The sequence below is a fragment of the Gossypium hirsutum genome, chromosome A09 (genome assembly GCF_007990345.1).
Source record: "Gossypium hirsutum isolate 1008001.06 chromosome A09, Gossypium_hirsutum_v2.1, whole genome shotgun sequence".
NCBI classification, from domain to species: domain Eukaryota; kingdom Viridiplantae; phylum Streptophyta; class Magnoliopsida; order Malvales; family Malvaceae; genus Gossypium; species Gossypium hirsutum.
In genome coordinates, this window is record NC_053432.1 from 64,337,223 (window position 1) to 64,358,987 (window position 21,765).

Below are 21,765 nucleotides of genomic sequence, written 5' to 3' on the forward strand. Positions count from 1 at the left end.
TAACAAAAATAGTAATAATAGTATGTGAAATAATAATTGTAAAAAATAATAGTAATAATTATATTGATAATACTAATAATAATAGTAGTAAAAAAATAAAAAAATAATAATAATAGTAAAAATGACAATAAAATAAGATAATAATAATGATAATAATAATAAATAAAAAAAGTAATAATGGCAATAATAATAATACCATAATAAAAGAAAAAGAAATAATAACATGTAAATAATAATAACAATAATAACAATAATATATTTATAATAATAATAATAGTAAAAATAATAAAATTAACTAATTTTATAGTAAAGTAATCGAATAATTAAAAAGGGGATTAAATTGAATTCAAAACAGAAAGTTTGGGGAAATCTAGAAATATATAAAAGAGAAAAGGACTAAATTGCATGCGCAAATACCCAGGAGGGACTAAAATGGGCAATAACCCCTCGCTTCAAAAGGCACAACATAAGGAAGGACCAAAATGAAAACCAAAATAAATTGCAGGGTAAAATTAAAAATAATAAAAAATTAAATTTCAAAACAATAAAAAAGCAGAAGGGCTAAAAGTGCAATTAGCCCTTCCACTGAAAACACGCGGATCCTTGGCCTGAAGCAGGTCGGGTTATGGGTTAAGGCTCAAAATGACGCCGTTTTGCGGTTTAAGGACCCAGGCCAAAACAACGTCGTTTTGGCCCTCTATTTAAGTGAATTTTCCAAAAAAAAAAATTCATTTCAACACCCCTTTAAAAAAAAAACTTCTCCCTCCCCTTTTTCTCTGAAGTGCCCCCCCAGGCCAAGCTCCGGCGAGCTTGCCGCCGTAGGGCCTCCGTCGGCCACCGTTGCGGTGGCCAGAAATTCAAAAAAGGGTATATATTTTTTCTATCTAAATTTTTAATATATATATGTGTATTTGGTAAGAAAATAAAGGAGAAAATAGGTTCAAAAGAAAATAAAATAAAATAAAAAAACAAAAACGAAAATAAATAAAACCTTTATTTCGAAACCTTTGAACTCTGTTTGGTGTTTCTTGCTACGATTTTGTGTTGGTGTTTTAAACTTTTTGATGGTATTTCCACCCTTTTATGTTTGAATGTCTGTTTTTATTTCCAAGCAAAAAAAAGTCCCTTTTAGTTTACATTTTTAGGGCTTTTATAGCCTATATTACAACTATTCTTGCTATCATTTCTTCTCTGGTTTTGTAGGTGCATGGGAGGTGCTGACACGAGCGGTAGAGCAGGTGAGTCAGAGGGTAGGTGGCCGAAGGTGGTGGCAGACCTAGGTGCGGCGCACCTAGGGGTTTTGTTTTTTCTTCTCTTTTTTTTGATTTGGGCTATTAGGGTTAGTTTGGGCTTGGGTTGATATTTGAGTTTAGGGATTTGGTTTGGTTTTGTATTATTGGGTTAGGATAGGTTGGGTTTTGGGCCGGGCAAATTGGGCTTGTAACAGATTTTTTATTTGTTTTCTTACAAGGTAGAATTAGGGGCTTTTATAAATTGTTTTTAGGGAGGGAAATTGAATTATAATTTTTAAGAGATTAAAATATAAATTTATTATATGTTAATTTTATTATTTCAGGATTTAATAGAATTTTTCTCATTTGAGGCAGCTAAATGTAATTTTATTATATGTTAATTTATAATTTAATCATTTATAAGGGGTTGAATTATATATTTTTTTTCATTTTAAATGGGGCCAAGGCTCTTGTCTACCCCTTAAATTGACCAATCTATTTGGGTGGAGAGATTGATTGTAAATACAAGTGCTAATAATAAGGAATTATTGTGACTAATTGAAAGTTGCAGATTTAATCATGTCATTAAGTTGCAAAGAGTTTCCTTGTGGTTAACAATGTATTCCATTCACATCAACAACGACTTCTTTACCCTTTTTTGTTTGTTTTTTGTAATCCCACCAACACGAAGTATTCATGGTATAAAATAGTTCCTTACTGTTCCAATTATTTCTAAAGGTCATATTGGATAAATGGACATAGAACACAATGCAAAAAAAAAAAGAAAAGAAAAGAAAAGTGAGAAGTACGCAAAAGTTGACAACATTTTAGTGAGGGAAAAGAAATCTACGTTGAATAAAAACAAATTCATGCGATAGACAAACATGAGTAATTGATTAATAAAAGTAAATGTGATAATATGACTTTAGAATCATGTTCTAATGATGATTTAAAAGATAGAGACGGGTCACTTTGTGAAGAAGAAAGTTGGTGAACAAAGCGTAATAGAAGAAATTTTAAATTATTAGAGTTGTTCACTAAAGTATAGTTTAGATAAGTTTGAAACATTTTATCCTCCTAAAGAGTTGTTTTTTAATGTTATCGTTGGTGAGATTATCTCATGTTTTTAATGATATCGTTGGTGAGATTATTTCATATAAAAGATTGAGTGTAAAGAGGTTGAAAGTGATAAAAACCAAATTGACGGCCCACACCTAGTGCATAATAGCATACACAAAATTAAAATTGAGAAAAGAACGAGTGAAAAGAATGAAAAGAAACAAATATGTTGTATATGCAAAATAGAGAAGTGGTTATGTTTTAACTAACTATAACTTGAATTTGTCTATTGGTGTTTATTTATTTGAAGATTTTAGTGATCTACCGAGAGGAGCTCAATTACATTATTATTCCCCCCCCCCCAAATAGAAGATTTTACATGTGGGAGTGAGATAAATTGAACATTTAAAGTTTTCCACTATTGGAAAATATAAACATCACATATATAATAATAGTAATTACATATTATTTACTATCATAAAAGATTAGTCAAAATTAAAAGCGATGTAATTTGATTAAGGTTTATTGAGCTTTAGTTATTAAATAAAGTATGAGTTAAATATGTGTAGATACTCTAGTAACTAATTTCTAATTGATGATGGGGTGATTAGAAATTAGGGTTAATGTGCAAAGGTTATACATTAGGGTTATGGTCCTCAAACTACACATAACGTAACTTTTTTAATATCTCATCTTTAGAAAAGAGAGAACCATCTTCTCTAGATTACTTGTGCGCTAATTTGGAAGATCAAAGCCATAAAATTTGAAGATTTCAAGAAATCGATGAATTCAAGTACACTTCCATATCTAACTTTGTTCTTAATAATTTTACATGGTAGATCCTAATTTATTAAGCTTTATTTCAAATTTATTTTTAGAGTTCTAACAATAATAAATAAGCAAAGGTAAGGAGAATTCGAAAGTTGATGCATTATCAAGAAGGCATGCCTTGAAATGCTAGAATGTGTATTCTATTAATTTTTGCTTTGTAGATAATGCATGACCAATTCTTATTTAGAGAGAGTAAGCTTAGCATGTTTAATTGTTCCAAGAGTGATTATAGTGATGGTTTAATGGATTTTGTTGGCGTTGGTAGAATTTTAGACTTGAAATTTTTACCCTATTATTTGAATGATTCTTCCTTAATTTCTTATTAAATTCTGGCATGATAATCCCATTGATTTTGTGGTAGATTTATTTAGGTTTGAGAGGATTAAACTAGGTAATTTTGTTGTGTTGGACAGATTTTGAATGCATGCTATGAGTTTGACAATTCAACAAATCTTGCTAAATTGAACTTTATGAAGATGGAACACTTGCATGATGTTCTTAAAAATATTGTTTTAGACATTCTCACGGTCTGCCGAGTTTTTGCATGACTTCACTTGACACTGCAATGCAACAACAAAAACAAATGCATTCATCAGTTACGTTTGAGTCATTAATTTTCTTGTCTTAGATTCTGTGATATTTAATTTTAAATTTGAGTGGTTAAAATGTACGATGAACCTTTTGCAGTTAGTGCTGGGGCTGATCTTGAAAGGGCTGTGCACCCCACACATGCCTGGGAGTTTGTTCGTAAGGTCATAGTTGATGCCAGAAATGCTGGCAGCTAATGCTTTGACGCAGTTGCAAGCTGATTGGCGCTCTGGAGTTGATTGGGCAGCCGCGTTGAGAGATCTGATCCCATTGCAGCAAGGTGCAGGCACGCCAACAGCACCGTTGTTTCTCACGTAGGGAATGCAGGGTGTCAAGGTTGATATAACTTGGCCACAACTTATGGCCCCTTTAGCCAGGGGTGCACCCACAATCAAGCACAAGACCATAACCCATGCAAGCTTGACGGACATAGTGCTAGCCATATGATTCAGTAATTAGAAGAAATTAAGCAAATTTTATATAACTTGTAAGGAAAGTTGATTGTTGTGTGCTTAGGGCTTGAGGGTTTTTATAGCCAAAAGTTTAGTGAATTGGGATATGACAAGAACAAAAAAAATTAATTGCATACCAATACAACACGTCAGGAGTTGCCAAATGTCGCTCAATTCAATACAAAGCTTTTTTTCTCTCCTTCTCATGTTTTGGCTTTAAGGTTTAGTATCTTTAATGCTTGGAAATTAGGTTCCATCCACCACTATCGGTTTTATCTTGATCCATATTATAATTCTCAATTAGTTTGAATTTTAGTATAGTTTTTGGTATAATATTATCGCTTTTTCACATCGATCTGGTCTTAACTCAATTTTAAAAATTACTAGAAATCTATTTATTTTATAAACCTACACATTATTTTGAGATAATTTATCTCTTTACATTTTGATAAATCTAGAAATATATATACACATAATGATAATTACAGGATTTGAACCAAAAATATTATATCCTTTTCTATTTTAACTTTACCATTCTAACAAAAGCCTCATTTATTTATTTTTATCATTTATTTTTATATATTTATTATATAAATGTTTTCACCCACTAATATATATCAATAATTTTTTTCTTTTTATTTATAATAAAAAAAACTACCAAGAAAGTTTATCATCCACTTAAATTAATTATTTGTTTTAATTTTAATTTATTTTTTGAAATATAATTATTTTTAATGAATACTATTATTAAAAAATTGTTTCTCATCCGTAAAGTATAAACCATACTTTTCATACATTTGAATGTTAGCCCTCCTACTATATTATATAATGTTATATATCATGTATAATATGTTATATTAATATTTTATATATGTTTTAATGGTTAAACATTATAATATCATTCAATACTATATATTTTAATATAATCTATAATATAATAATAATTATATATAGTAATACATTATATATTAATTATTATTGTTTATAATTGTATTGGTTGAAATATACTCTAAATCCCTATATTTTCCATGCGTATATGAAAGTTAGCCCTCTTATCATATTATATAATACTATATTATACCATTTAGTAGTTTATATATATTCATAAATGGATAAACGTTATAATGTTATGTAATATTATATCTTTTATTATAATATATAATATAATAATAGTTATATATAATAGTAGTACATTATATATTACATATTATTATATATTATATATTACTGTTTATTATTATATTAGTTGAAATATACTCTAAGTCCATATACTTTTCATACATTTGGAAGATAGCACTCCTATATTATATAATGCTATATCATATAATATATTAATAGTTTATATATATGCATAAATGATTAAACATTATAATATCATGTAATACTATATATTTTTATTATAATCCATATTATAATAATAGTTATATATAATAGTAGTATATGATATATTACTTGTTATATATTATTATTTACTATTATGCTAGTTGAAATATGTTCTAAGTCTTTATACTTCTCATACATTTAAAAATTAGCCCTCCTACTACATTTTATAAGGTTATATCATATCATATATTAATAGTTTATACATATATGCATTGATGATTAAAGTCGAGCTTTTTCGGGCTTTAAGTCGAATTTATCTTAGACTCGAGCCAGATTGGTGTCAAGCTTTCTCGAGCTCAAGTTTTGTTGGCTCAAGTTTTCTCGGAATTAGATCGTTACGAGCTCAGATTAGCATGGGCGGACTTTCGAGCTCGAGCCTGTTTTGCCAGCTCTAACGTGGCTTGTTTTCGCCAATGAAAAAATGTCATGTGGCATTTAGATTTTTTTAAATTAAAAATATTAAATTTAAATTAAAAATAGAAAATTATAATATTAAACATTTCAATATTAAAAAAACACTATTGATTTTGAACTGTCATTGATTGGCGTTGACTGGTATTGACCATTGTTGACCGACAGTTGGTTAGTGTTGATCGGCATTAATCTGCCACGTGACACTATTAGAATATGCCACGTGTCCTTTTTTATATTTTTTTAATATTATATATATTGTATTGATTAAAAATGTAAAAATCATATATAATTTATAAAAAAAATTTATAAAATTTATAAAATTCTAAAATATATAATTATAATTTTAAAAAATAAAAATAATATATAAAAATTGTTATAAAAATTTAAAAAGCAATTAAATTTCAAGTTATTTCAAAAAAAGACCTTGAAATTTAAATATCTTTTTAGAATTTTATAAAAAATAAAACTTTTTAAATTGTTTTTTTTACAATTTTTACAATTCTGTTACATTTTTGTAATAATATTATTAATTTCAACCAATTCCATTTCAATTATTGTATTGTTTTGTAAATTTTATTTTTATATATTTTTAATAATTTATATATATATTTAGATTTTATATATTTATTTCTATTTCCATTTTTTTTAATGTGTATATACATTCAATAAAAGAAAATATTTTTTTTACATATAGTTGCCATATTGCACTCTGTGATTGGCTATCAATTTTTTTTAACATCTGTGAAAAAAATAGATTCAAAAATATAACGAAGAGATTTTAGGTACCAAACTGAAAAGTGATTGATACTTTGAGTACCAAATTGAAAGAAAAAAATTGAAGTACCCAAATGAAAAAATAAATATTCTTCAAAAGCCAAATAATAAATTAAACCTATAAATAATATAAAATTACTTCTAACCAATAGTAGAATTGTATAATACATAAAACATCCATTTTTATAATAATAAAATATTTATACACATAACCTTTTTTTTTTTGGTGATAAAAACAAAGAAAAACTAAATCAAATTATTAAGATCATAGAAGCCACTAGCTTTGTTAGATTGTAAAACTGTTAAAAGTTTCGTAAGAGCTTTAGCAAACACCCGCACATTAACCTTCCAGTCAGATACCATCTTAGCTAAACGGTTTGCAACTAGATTTCACTCCCTCATGATATGTCTTATATGCCACTATTTTATATGCTATAAGGCCTGAATGATCTGCCTGATCAAAGCGGAATTCGAAATAGCTGAAACCCTTTCCTGAATTGCTTTAATCACCTTTAGACTATCAGATTGGATCAATATCCTATCACACCCTCGTCTATGTAAAAGAATTACCCTATCCAAAATACCCCAAAGTTTAACATCAAATACTGAACAGCTCCCAGACAACGATTATAATCGAGGATCCAAGCCCTTCTCTGATGACGTAGAACCCATCGACAGAAACAATCCCTGCATCAGACTTAACGGAGCCATCAGGATTTAAGACAAACCAGTTATCTGACAATGGATTATCTAGAACAGAAGATGAAGCCTATCTGATTCTTTATTGTGAGCCAAAAGGTATTGCTTAGCCTAACTAATAGAAACTTTTATGATCTCAAAAGAGCTTTAAGATGATCCTTGAAAAATGAAATAGTTCATGTTCTTCCATAATTGCCACACAAGTAATCAAAAGAGACTCGACCAACTAGCCACAACATTAGACACTCACACGCTAGAGTATAAATTAAAACTTATCCAATCAGTTAACTCGTACATGAAAAGAACTTGTTTTGCTAACTGTGTGGAACTACTTGTAACCAGACATCTTTTGCAACAGAAGAATCTCCAAGCACATATAGAACACATTCAAAATTATGTCGACATAACAGACAAGAGTCGTCCTGTCCAATACCTCGCCTTACACGCTCCACATTAGTTAGAAGTATCTGTTTAAGGATGAGCCAAAGGAAAGACCTCACTCTTTGGGCCCCTAAAACTTCCAAATAGACTTCCACAACGAATCTATAGGATGCCAAGAAAGGTTCAGAGCTGGGAAAAAATGATAGAAAAGTTGGAAGAGGAGAAAATTCAGCTGGGGATAGACATCGATATCCAAAATTTAGAAGCCAAAAAAATGAGAAAGGGAAAGAATAAGGCTAAAGAAGACTTGAATAGTTTACAAACGGAGTACAAAAAACTTCGCTTATCAATAAGGACTGCTGGGTTGGGCAAAACGTCAGGACAATGGTGATAGGAAATCTAAGAAGAGAAGAATAGAGTCTATTAGTGGGAGAAAGTTCCAAGATGCTCGAGTCTAGTGGGATGCTATAAAAAGAGAATTGTTAGAAAGACAAGTTGAAAAAGTTGGACTGAAAGCCCAGGTAGCGGAGTTGGAAAAATCTTTGCATCAACATCGTAGTTGCAACTTTGTGACTAAGTTGAAAGCAAGTCGGGCTAAGAATGAGAAGTTGAAAAAAAAGATAGAAGAACTTGAGGCCTCATTGTGAAATTGTAAACTCCAAATTGAGCTTCTCGAAGAAACTAGGGAAACAAACAATGAATATTAGAAAGAGCAACTCCAACGGCCGTGTTAAAAAGAAACTAGAGATCATGTTATGAGCGAAGCTTTGGCCTAAGTACAAGAAGTGGCTGACCACTTGCATGCATTAGCCATTCAAGTTGATGTTCTGAGCTTGAAATATGAATTGGAGTCGGATCGTGGCCAAGAATTAGCTTGGTTTCTTAGGAAAGTTAAGGTTTTGAGTGTTAAGGTAAGACCATATATGTGAAATGTATCTGCTTTATGTAAATAAACTTGTCTTCTAGTAAAGTTGTTCTAAGGGAATTGAACTAGAATCAATGCCTTTTTTTGCATACATATTTACCATTCATTAGCATTGTATTTCTTTAAATGCATTAAATTTTTGGACATCATTGATTGTTTTATTCCACCACCAATCGTATTCTGGGGTTATCATATGATTTGCGGTAAATTTGTTCATCTTGTGAGTTTGGTTCCATGCGTTCGAGATTTCACGGATCTTCTTTTTATAATTGTCACCCTTGTATGTGAACTCACATTGGGCCAACCATTGTGTTGCTAGAATAAACTGCCTCAATCTGTACTGCCTTAATACTAATAAATAGGCATATCCAACAGCTCCCCATATTCCAAACAAACGGACCCAATCAAAGTCTCCATATCGATAAAGAATTTTATTGGGAATCGTCTAAGGTGCTTGCCATTTAACATCTTCATCTCGGAGACTTTGGAAAATTACCATCCGTTTTTCTTCAAAGATGTTTTTTTATCTTTGAGTAGCCAGAAATTCCTTCAATGGAGAATAGTATTCAAAGAACACTCGATAGGAGACTTTTTCCATCTTCCAGAAGTGGCTATAGAACCAGACTAGCAAGAGTTGTGCACAACCAATAAATCTTCCTTCACCCTCTCTTCGACAAGCATTCAAAGACCTAAAAATTTCAACCAAGATTGTTGGGACATGAGTGACCATTTTGTTGAGTCGGTCAAACAAATCTGAACCACATCCTTTATATATCCTAATGCCTTAGGGAAGATGACTAACCCATAAATACTTAAGGCAAAGACATCGATCTTTTTCCTTGTGTCTAGGTGTACCAAGATTAAGCCCCGTAAACTCTTCTAAGTGATGCATTTACTATCCCTTTTTCTTTAATTTGGGTCGCGACTCATTCCTCGCTCATCCTAGTTATGTTCATTAACCTCTTTAAGAAGATTGGGACATTGGTGGCTCCAGAGTAGGCTTTATTGACCTGGACCTTCAGGCAATAGAGTAAAGTGGTGTATTCTTTTACTGTGGGTACCATGTCTACTCTCCTTTAGCTGAAATAATCGTAATTCAAAAATTGACGTCTTAGTGTCGAGAATTGAGAATTCAAAGAAAATTTAAAATGCAACCCCCCTTTTACATGATGTTATTTGATGATATTAAAAATATCGCTATCTAAATTAAATTTGATGGAAAAGGCTCTCTAATTTTGAGTCGATCCAGATGAAAAAGTAATGTTCCATAAGTCAAGGCACAACATCTCTATTGTTGTTCTCTGTCTTTGTTTTGTAGGTTCTTGCATGGTGGTGGCAATAGTCAGTCGAGTCAACGGCAACGGGAGTCGTGCAGTTTGCCATTTCGGTGCAATCATGGCAGAGGAGGCGTCAGATCCTTGGACGTTGTGCCTGCTGACGTGGCGAGGGCAGCGGCGTTGAAGGTTTAGGGGAATTAAGGTTTTGGGTTTAGGTTTTGGGCTTGGGTTAGGATGTTAGGTATTGGGTAGTTTTGGCCTTTTTTATATGTAAAATGGAATGTTATTAATGGACCCTTTTTGTTTATTATTTATTTTATTTATTGTGTTTGGGCTGGAAGAACTTGGGTCATTACAATCATATTTTACCGCAGTTTCCTCTCATGTCGAAATATGGAAAGACTGCTTGCATGTTGGAAGAAATAAAAAGTATCCACGATAGGACTTTTACCAAAAAGCTTGAAGAATTCCCTGGTGGCTCCGACACTTTCTTGTTTGCAGTAAAATTCTGCTACGGAGTTCATGTGGAATTTATAGTTAGAAATATAATAACAGTGTACTGTGCAGTGGACTACCTTGATATGACAGATGAGTATGGGAAGATAATTTACTTTCGAAGGCGAAAAGTTTCTTCCACAAAAATGTACTTCACAACTGGAAATATTGTGTATTGGCTTTGCAAAGTTGCGAATCGTGCATGCCAAGGGCAGAAAAGCTCCACATATTACAAAAATGTCTGAATGTTGTATCTACGATGGTTTGTATGGATCCAAGTTTGTTTGGTTGGCCCATTATGATGTATGGTAGCCTTCAAAGCCCCGGTGGAAGCATTCTATGGAATGGAATAAACACTAGGGCAAAAATACGAAGCGCATAATTTGACTGGTGGTTCGAAGACATCTCTTATTTCAGTGTAGGTTTGTTTGAAAGACTTATCTAAACAATGGAAGCAAGGGGTATTAGATATGAATATCTAGCTAGAGCTGTAACATACTATGCCGGAAAGTATCACCAGGCCTGGGCCGAGGGCAGAGTAGACCGAGTGGCAAAGCTAGGACAATCACGAGTTTTTGCTTGACTTCTGTTGCTGTTCATCAAAGGGATTTACTGGAAAACATCGAAAAGCTTCTCCCAAAAAAGAAGGGCAAGTCATTCTGCCGTATTTTACTTGGACTTCTTCGTGTTGCATCAATATTAGGTGTCACTCAGACATGCTTGGATTCTTTGGAGGGGAGAATAGGAATGTAACTCGAATTGGCTAGCCTTGATGATCTTTTGATTCCTTCTTTCTCGAATTCGGATACTCTATGCGGTACTGATTGTATAAATTCTAATTTGACATGTTTAAATTTTTTAAATTTAATTCGAACAATTTCTTTTGATTCGACTTGACTCTTATTTATCGAAGGTAAGTGAGTATAATATTTTAGAGGTAAGTGTTAGGTGTTGCTTGCATAATATGGATAGCAATTAAATAAATAAAACTCTTAAATAAACTAGCCTGCCATAATTAAGTAGTTTTATTTACAATATATCTCTACTAATTAAATATAAACTTTTTAAAATAATAATGTACTAAGCTAAATACCTGACTTGAACTCATATTACACTCTCTTCATTTGCGTGATCAAACATCACAAAATGAATCGTCTATTTGATTGATTTCTTAGATAAATTAAGATTCATTATTTCTTTGAAGATTTTGCAACTTACTTTCTTTAAATTATTTTTTTATTTGTTTTCTTACAAGGTGAATCAGGGGCTCTTATAAATTTTTTTAGGGAGGGAAATTGAATTAAAATTCTTAAGAGATTAAAATATAATTTTATTATATGTTAATTTTATTATTTCAAGATTCAATAGAATTTTTCCCATTTGAGGCAGTAAAATGTAATTTTATCATATGTTAATTTATAATTTAATCATTTATAAAGGGGTTGAATTTTTTTTTTCATTTTGGAATGGGCTAAGGCTCTTGCCTGCCTGCCTTAAATTCACCAATCTATTTGAATGGAAAGCTTGATTGTAAATACAAATGCTAATAGTAAGGAATTGTTGTGACTAATAGAAAGTTACAGATTTAATCATGGCATTAGGTTGCAAAGAGTTTCCTTGTGGTCAACAATGTATTCTATTCACATCAATAACAATGTATTCTATTCCAAATATTTCTAAAGGTCATATTGGATAACTGGACATAGAACATAGTGCAAAAAAAAGCGAGGAGTACTCAAAAGTTTGACAACATTTTAGTGAGGGAAAAGAAATCTATGTTGAACAAAGACAAATTCATGCGATAGACAAACATGAGCAATTGATTAACAAAAGTAAATGTGATAACATGACTATTTTAGAATCATGTTCTAATGATGATTTAGAAGATAGAGACGAGTCACTTTGTAAAGAAGAATGTTAGTGAACAAAACGTAAAAGAAGAAATTTTAGACTAATAGAGTTGTTCACTAAAGTTTAGTTTAGATAAGTTTGAAACATTCTATCTTCCTAAAGAGTTGTTTTTGATGATATCGATGGTGAGATTATCTCATATAAAAAGATTGAGTGTAAAGAGGTTGAAAGTGATAAAAGCCGAATCTGGCGATGTCACATGGAATGGAATTTGAAATCGAAGTTATCAAGTTAAAATCGTTTCCGTTTATTAGCTTTTATTTATCTTTCGTCCATTGCATAACTATTTTCTCATTAATTTGCTTTGTTTGAGAAAAAAACATATTCTGTAACGGAAGCATTTAAAACTGTGATATTTAACGAAAAACGTTCGCGTTTAGGAAAAACGTTGTATTTAATAAAACCAAGATTTAGGTGCAGTTCTAAAATTCATGGAAATAGTTAAAATCCAAAACAAAGGCAAATAGTCCAAAAGTCCCAATTTACATAAAAAAATACCCGAAAATAATAGAAAATAAATACTGTCACTGAAATTGAAACAGTTCAATAATCATGTGGTCACTGTTGAGCCCTTCGCAGCACCGATCAGTCTAAGGCTGAGGATTACCTGTATAGATAAAACAGGAAGGGTGAGTTTACGTAAACTCAGTGTGTAATCCCCATAGAAGACATACATACAGTCAAACAACAGATATAAGTCGAATGCAGTCTAGGGCCTAAGCCCATTACAGATTCAGATACAGTTTAGGCCTTAGCCCATTTAGATACAGTTCAGATATAACTTAGGGCCTTAGCCCATCTCAGATACAGTATGTATACAGTAGCAGAACTCGATATCCTACCCACCAGCCTCTACACACCATCTCTGACCATCCCTATACACCATGTGGGGTTTAAAACACCCACCCAGCCCTACACACCAAGTCGTACCGAATGCGGCACACATCAGTAATATTGCAGCTGAGCTGCCAGATAATAGGCATCAAAGCCTTTTAGTACACTTCCTCCAATAATCAATCATCCCACCCCAATGCAGATGCAACTAACATGCTCAATGCAAATATACAGAAATACATGCTAATATTCAGTTATTAGTCATACATACGGATCAGTAAACATGCATACATTTAACATGCTCATTACATATAGTATATATTTAAGTTACATGATTTAGGGTCTAAGTAGCGTTTACCGACCCTATAGTAGGTTCACAGTCGACTTGAGTGACCCGTGCAATCCTCGGAAACACTTTAGCTAAATGGGCCCACACGCCCGTGGCCTTGCCCGTGCGGATCACACGACTTGGCCCAGATATCACACGCCCGTGTGGCGTGTCCACGTGGGCCCACACACCCAGTTTGATTTAGCCGGTGTGGCCTACACGGCCATACTCCGGCCATCACATGGTCGTGTCTTGCGCATGGCCTGGCCTTCGTCGATCACATGGTCATATTGTCGCACACGGCCTACCACACGGGTGACCACATGCCCGTGTGGCGTCGACAGTGGCCTTTTCTACTTTTCCCGAAAACTCGATTTCTACGTTTCGGGTACAGGGAAGCAAAAAGGGAAAATTTGGCAAAACAAAAAAGGATAGAAACTGACGTTAAAATTGAAAGAGGGGAAAACAATTGTAATTCGAAAAAGAAAATAATTCATTAATTATCTCCACAATCCCAGAATTCACTCCCCCCTAATCTCACTAACCTACAACCACTCCAGAATCCCCACTCAGCCGAAATTGTTGTTCATCACCGTGCAAAAATAGCACCTATGCTCAAGCAGAGATTCAAACTCTAGACCTCCCACTCACCAACACACATTTTAACCACCAAACTAGCAATCCATTATGTTATATACTTACAAACAATTAAACTTAAAACCTTTGAGTAAGGTTAAGGCTTTATTCAGAAAGAGACAAAAATTCATTAAGATAAGGCTTGAACTTGGGACCTCACACATACACCCAGAACACTTAACCACTAAAGCAGATACACAATTGTGTTATAATTCTACAGAAGCAGACATAAGAAATTTTGGGGCGTTACACCCACGCCTAGTGAATAGTAGCATACACAAAATTAAAATTGAGAAAAGAATGAGCGAAAATAATGAAAAGAAACAAATATGTTGTATATGCAAAATAGAAAAGTGGTTACGTTTTAACTAACTATAACTCCAATTTGTCTATTGGTGTTTATTTATTTTAAGATTTTAGTGATCCACCAAGAGGAGTTTAATTACATTATTCCACCTATAATAGAAGATTTTACATGTTGGAGCGAGATAAGTTGAACATTTAAAGTTTTCCACTGTTGGAAAATATGGAAATCACATATATAATAATAGTAATTACATGTTGTTATTTGCTATCTTAAAAGATTTGCGCAAATTAAAAGTGATCTAATTTGGTTAAGGTTTATTGGGCTTTAGTTGTTAAATAAAGTATGAGTCAAATATTTGTAATACTTTAGTAACTAATTTCTAATTGGTGATGGGATAATTAAAAATTAGGGTTAATGTGCAAAAGTTATATATTAGGGTTATGGTCCTTAAACTAAAGATAACATAACTTTTTCTAATATCTCATCTTTAGAAAAGAATTAGAAAAGAGAAAGTCATCTTCTCTAGATTACTTGTGTGCTAATTTGGAAGATCAAAATTATAAGATTCAAAGATTTCAAGAAATCGATGAATTCAGACACGCTTCCACATCTAACTTTTTATTATTATTATTTATTTTTGATAATTTTACATGGCAGATTCTGATTTGTTAAACTTTATTTCAAATTTATTTTTATGGTTGTAACATCCATAGGTAAAAAAATAAGCAACAGTAAATAAGCAAAGGCAAGGAGAATTCGAAAGTTGATGCATTATCAAGAAGGCATGCCTTGAAAAGCTAGAATGTGTGTGCTATTAATTTTTGCTTTGTAGATAATGCATGACCAATTCTTATTTAGAAAGAGTAAGCTTAGCATGTTTAATTGTTCCAAGAGTGATTATAGTGATGGGTTAATGGATTTTGTTGGCGTTGGTAGAATTTTAGACTTGAAATTTTTTACCCTATTATTTGAATGATTCTTCCTTAATTTCTTATTAAATTCTAGCATGACAATCCTAGATTTATTTAGGTTTGAGAGGATTAAACTAAGTAATTTTGTTGTGTTGGACAGATTTTGAATGCTTGCTATGAGTTTGACAATTCAACAAATCTTGCTAAATTGAGGCGGAACACTTGCATGAAGTTCTTAAAAATATTGTTTTAGACATTCTCACGGTCTGCCGAGTTTTTGCATGATTTCTATTTAAAGTTATAATGATTTATTTAGTCCTTCAACTTTATAAAAAAAAAGTTAATTTGGCTTTTCATTTAATTTTTCATCTCTTTTAGCCTTTAAACTTGTATTATTTGTCAAATCACTCCAAAAATGGATGGAAAAGTTAATGTTTTTTAACTTTTCTGACATGACATACATATGGATTGCCACGTAAGCAATTAATTTAATTTTTAAAATTTAAAAAAAGTATAAATATATAAAAATATATATTTTAAAATTTTTAAAAAAATAATTAATTGTTAATGTGGGATACACATGGATTGTTACATAGATATCACATTTTAAAGGCTAAAAGAGGTAAAAATAAATAAATGGAGAGCTAAAATATTTTTTTCTATAAAGTTAGAAGACCGAATAAGGTATTATACTATGTTTAAATATATGAAATTCAACATAATGTTTAGCCTCTTTTGAATTCATTATTAGGGAAAAAAAATTAAATGAAATAAGTATTTTGAAGATTATTTATGGCCTTTTAACGGAGCAAATTTAGTTTTTTTCTTTAATTTTTAATTTTTAGATTTCAAAATTTATGTATTTTAAATACTATTAAAAAAATCTATTAAATTTATTGGGGTGACACTTAAAATGAAAGACACTCATTTGTTAGTCAAGAAAAAAATGAATCTAAGTTTAATAGAATAATTTTAATAGTGTTAACAATTAAATTTTTATTTTAAAAATTTAAAAATAGTGCAACTAAAATTTTTAAAATAAAAGAAAAGATTAAATAGGAAATATTTTATTTCTTCGTTATACGTTGTCATTCAATAAACTTAAAACTCATGCAATAGCTTGAGGTTTTATTATATTTCTAGGGACAACTACGACAAAGATAAAGAGCGCTGCTATCCCATGGATCTTTCTACATCCATTTTTATTATGTAGCTATATATCATTATTTCCTTTCCCATTTGCTGACGAGCTTCTATGGCCTACTTCACTTGACACTGCAATGCGACAACAAAAGCAAATGCATTCATCAGTTAAGTTTGAGTCATTAATTGTTCTTTGCCTTAATTCTGTGAGCTTTAATTTTAAATTTGAGTGGTTAAAATGTACGAAGAACCTTTTGCAGTTAGTGCTGGGGCTGATCTTGAAAGGGCTGTGCACCCCACACATGCCTGGGAGTTTGTTCGTAAGGTCATAGTTGATGCCAGAAATGCTGGCAGCTAATGCTTTGACGCAGCTGCAAGCTGATTGGCGCTCTGGAGTTGATTGGGCAGCCGCGTTGAGAGATCTGATCCCATTGCAGCAAGGTGCAGGCACGCCACCAGCACCGTTGTTTCTCACGTAAGGAATGCAGGGTGCCAAGGCTGATATGACTTGGCCACAACTTATGGCCCCTTCAGCCAGGGGTGCACCCACAACCAAGCACAAGACCACACCACATGCAAGCTTGAGGGCCATAGTGCTAGCCATATGATTCACTAATTAGAAGAAATCAAACAATTTTATATAACTTGTAAGGAAAATTGATTGTTGTGTGCTTAGGGGTTGAGGGGTTTTATTGCCAAAAGTTCAGTGAATTGAGATATGACAAGAATTAAGAAATTAATTGCATACCAATACAACACGTTAGGAATTGCAAAATGTGGCTCAATTCAATACAAAGCTTTTTTCCTTTCCTTCTCATGTTTCGGCTTTAAGGTCTAGTATCTTTAATGCTTGGAAATTAGGTTCCATCCACCACTATCAGTTTTATTTTCATCCACATTATAATTCTCAATTAGTTTGAATTTTAGTATATAATATTACCATAATTTTAATAGCTTTTACACATCGATTAAGTCGAAAATTACCATAAATCTATTTATTTTATAAACCGACACATTATTTTGAGATCATTTATGTCTTTTAACATTTTGATAAATCTAGAAATATATATACATATAATGATAATTATAGGATTTGAATTTAAAACATTATATCCTTTATTATTTCAACTTTAATATTTCAACCAAAACCACATTTAATTTTTTTTCCTTTTTATTTAGAATGTAAAAAACTATCATGGAAGTTTATCATTTACTTAAATTAATTATTATTTTAATTTTAATTCATTTTTGAAATATAATTATTTTTAATGAATATTATTATTAAAAAATTGTTTCTCACCCATAAAGTATAAACCTTAATTACTTCTATATAATGGACTCAAAATTTCCTTTATTATTATTGATAACTTGATAAAATAAAATGTAAAATATTTTATAAAAAGTGCGAATTTCATGTGTTTGCAATCGTTTTGTTTCAATTTTAATTTCATCCACCTGTCAAAATTATTAGATTTATACATAAATATAGGTATATTAATTTCAATGTCACATGCTACGTATAAGATATTATAAAATTATACAGTAATACATAAATTCATTTGATAAAAATATAAATAGTTTTTTTACCATATTATATTAATCTAAAATCTAAAATTAAAATATAATCTTTCTCTATTGTAATTTTTTTATTTACATTTGCATGTAAATCATTTAAATATGAATATTACAATATTTTATAATGAAAACTTATTAATTAGTTTGATGTATTTTCAATATTGTATTAACTTATAATTAGTTTTCAATATAAATATATATTTTTCAATTAAGTAGTATAAAGTTGAAGATATTTATAAACAATTTTAATTTTTTTATTTAACTATTTTTCTCATCATGAATATTGCACGTGAATATAAAAATTTACTTTTTATTATTGAATAAAAAAATCATTCCATTCAATTAATTTAAGTAATTATTATTATATAATTAAAACATATAATATTCTAAAAATAATTAAATTTCAAATCATATTTCTAAAGTTATATAAAGTTAAAATTGAAAATTTAAATATATAAAGCAAAATGATTAATTAACTATCATTGACAATGAAATTTTCTATTTTTATTCATCTTGCTTTCATTTCTTTTTCTTTTTTTAAATCTCTTAAAAGAATCTCTTACATAAACTTACTAAAAAATCTCTTAAATAAATTAACTTACTATAATTAAACAGCTTTATTTAAAATATATCTCGAATAATTAAATACAAACTCTTTTAAATAAAAAAAAATTCTAAACTAAACTAAGCATCTAGCGTCCTACTTCAACTCGTATCATTATCTCCTATTAGAAAAAGATTTGTCTTCAAATCTTGAATATTGTTTGATCACAATATAATGCTATCATGTGTTATTTTCTTGGATGTAAATTTTAAAATTAACAAAACTAAATTAGAGTTATGATGTCAAATGATGTAAAAATTTAATATTCGAGAAATCATCGAATTTTCAAGTTTAACAAATCGATAAGGAAACATGTTTTCTATGTTAAAAAAGGTGATGGTTTCTCCTACACCACCTCTAATCAACTTATGGTTAGCAACAACAATAATCGATAATTTGATCAAATCACAAAAAAAATGAAAAAATGAGTAATTATGTTGTATATGCAAAAAAGGGAGAAAAGAATGAGTGAAAAGAATGGAAAGAAACCAAATATTTGTAGGCTAAAATCCTAAGAAATCCTAAAAGAAATAAAACTCTTAAATAAATTAGTCTACCATAATTAAGGAGTTCTATTTAAAATATATCTCTAGTAATTAAATATAAAAATTTTTAAATGATAAAAGTATTAAGCTAAACACCTAGAGTCCTACTTGAACTTGTATAACACTTTCTTCATTCTTGAGATCAAACATTACAAATTGATTCGTCTATTTAATTGACTTCTTAAATCAAGTAAGATCCATTATTTTTTAGAAGATTTTGCAACTTACTCTTTTTAATTTGTTTTTTTTTTTATTATTAGTTTTTTTGCAAGATGTAATCATGGGCAAATCTTAAAATTTTTTTAATGGGGCGAAATTTGACTATAATTTTTTTAAGAGATTAAAATATAATTTTGTCATGTTTTAATTTTATTATTTCATCTTTTTTGGATTAAAGTTCAATTTTACCATATGTTAATTTATAATTTAATCATTTATATGGGGCTAAATTATTATTTTTTCATTTTGGAAAGGACCAAAGCCCTTGCCTATCCCCCTTAAATTCACCTCTAGGTGGGAATTAATCCATTTGAGTGTAAACATGAGTGCTAATGGTAAAGAATTATTATGACTAATCAAAATTTGAAATTTTAATCATGTCATTAAGTTGCAAAGAAGAGTTTCGTGTTGGCACATTCTCATACTTGTGGTTAACAATGTCTTCCGTTCACACCAACGACTTCTTTACTTGTTTTGTTTGTTGTAGTCTCATCAACAAGAATTATTCACGATATAGAAATCTTCTTTATTGTTCCAAATATTTCTAAAGGTAGCATTGGAGAATTGGCCATAGAACATAATGCAAGGAAAAAGTGAAGAGTACATAGAAAGTTGACAACATTTAGTGAAGGAAAAGAAATCTACGTTGAACAAAGATAAATTTGCAATACCGATAGACAAGTATGAGCAATTGATTAATGAAAGTAAGTGTAATCACATGACTATTTTAGAATCATAATCTAATGATGATTTAGAAGATAGAGATGGGTCACTTTATGAAGAAGAATGTTAGTGAACAAAGCGTAAGAGAAAAAAATTATATTGTCAAGGTTGTTCACTAAAGTGTAGTTTAGATGAGTTTGGAACACTTTATCCTCCTAAAGAGTTGTATTTTGATGATTTGGGTGGTGAGATTATCTCGTGTAAAAAGATTGAATGTAAACAGGTTGAGATGGATAAAAGTCAAATTTAAGGCTTAAACTTGGTGAATAAATAACACACACAAAAATAAAGGTGAGAAAAGAATAAGTGAAAAGAATGAAAAGAAACAAATATGTTGTATATGCAAAAGAGAGAAGTGATTATGTTTTAACTAATTATAACTCGAATTTGTCTATTAATGTTTCTTTCTTTTAAGATTTTAGTAATCTATTGAGAAGAGGTCAATTACATTATTCCACCCATAATAGAAGATTTTACATGTTAGAGCAAGATAAGTTAAACATTTACAGCACGTTTGGTTGGCATGAATAACCAAACCATTCCAGGCTGATTTGGTGGTAAACAATGATTCAATAGTTTGGTTCATCGAACCCTTTATTTGAAGAAATCATCATTCATCTTTTATTCCACCTTCTTCCGTAATGGTCATTCTTCACCAAACCTAAAGAATAGGACATTACAGCCTCCGCCAAATAAAGAAAAAAACATAACCTCCCATTATTACCCTTTACCACTCTCCTTCACCAAACACCACAAGCCACCACAACCCCAGCCCTGTCTCCTCATTCCCATTCGGTTATTCTCATCCTACAACGATCATCGACAGAGATCTTGACATTATAAAAGCTTCCCCAAAGTTAAGATAAGTAAGGTTATTCCCCTCAATCTCACTTCCATTGTAAGAATTTCATCTCTTTACTTATTTGCTTGTATTTCGTTAGTAAAGAGCTGTGAAAAAATGATTTTTCAAAAAAAAAATATGGTCGATTGGTTGATTCGATTGTTTTGGGGAAATTTAGGGTTAGAAATCTAAGCTTGTTTTTCTCGAATTGCATTTTGGTTTTATTGCTTCTCTGCTTATTTTTTGATTGCTTCTCTACTTGTTTTTTTGATTGGTTTTTATAGGCATTTCTATTTATTGCAAAGGATTTTAGGTTGTTTGTCTCAATAGTAAGGGGTTTCAATTTCAGGTTGGGATTTGTTGGGTTTTGGCTCAGATCAACTCCCGTGTAAGAAATTGTGCATTTATTTCACAGTTTAACTCCTTATTTCTCTTCTCCTAAATATTCTTCTCATTTGAATCTTTTCCATTATTGTTTTTAAACAACTTTTCATTTGGAATAACAGGTCAATCATAAGCTGGTTGACTGAACCGGTTTCCGGATTGGGTTTTTGTTTTGTATTGTAAGCAATTGATGCTTTTAGCATGCACATTGTTGGATACATATGTAAGGGGAAGTTAGGGAAGGAGAATATATAATGATGATGGATCACACACATGCATGTATAGAAACATAAA

The 21,765-nt window shown here is 30.7% G+C and overlaps 2 protein-coding genes and 1 pseudogene across 2 annotated transcripts; 1 reads left to right on the forward strand and 2 right to left on the reverse strand.

Moving 5' to 3' along the window:
- Positions 1 to 3,556: 3,556 nt before the first annotated feature.
- Positions 3,557 to 4,220, reverse strand: LOC107889044 (non-specific lipid-transfer protein-like). Its single transcript, XM_016813342.2, has 2 exons — positions 3,801 to 4,220; positions 3,557 to 3,682 (listed from the first exon to the last, which is right to left on the reverse strand). Exons 1-2 carry the CDS (start codon positions 4,151 to 4,153, stop codon positions 3,673 to 3,675), a joined length of 363 nt encoding a protein of 120 aa, XP_016668831.2. The 5' UTR covers positions 4,154 to 4,220; the 3' UTR covers positions 3,557 to 3,672.
- Positions 4,221 to 8,012: 3,792 nt separating this feature from the next.
- LOC107890031 (BTB/POZ domain-containing protein At3g44820-like) lies at positions 8,013 to 12,431 on the forward strand (annotated as a pseudogene).
- A 4,057-nt stretch (positions 12,432 to 16,488) lies between these two features.
- LOC107890271 (non-specific lipid-transfer protein-like) lies at positions 16,489 to 17,248 on the reverse strand. Its single transcript, XM_016814748.2, has 2 exons — positions 16,832 to 17,248; positions 16,489 to 16,712 (listed from the first exon to the last, which is right to left on the reverse strand). Exons 1-2 carry the CDS (start codon positions 17,182 to 17,184, stop codon positions 16,703 to 16,705), a joined length of 363 nt encoding a protein of 120 aa, XP_016670237.2. The 5' UTR covers positions 17,185 to 17,248; the 3' UTR covers positions 16,489 to 16,702.
- Positions 17,249 to 21,765: the final 4,517 nt, after the last annotated feature.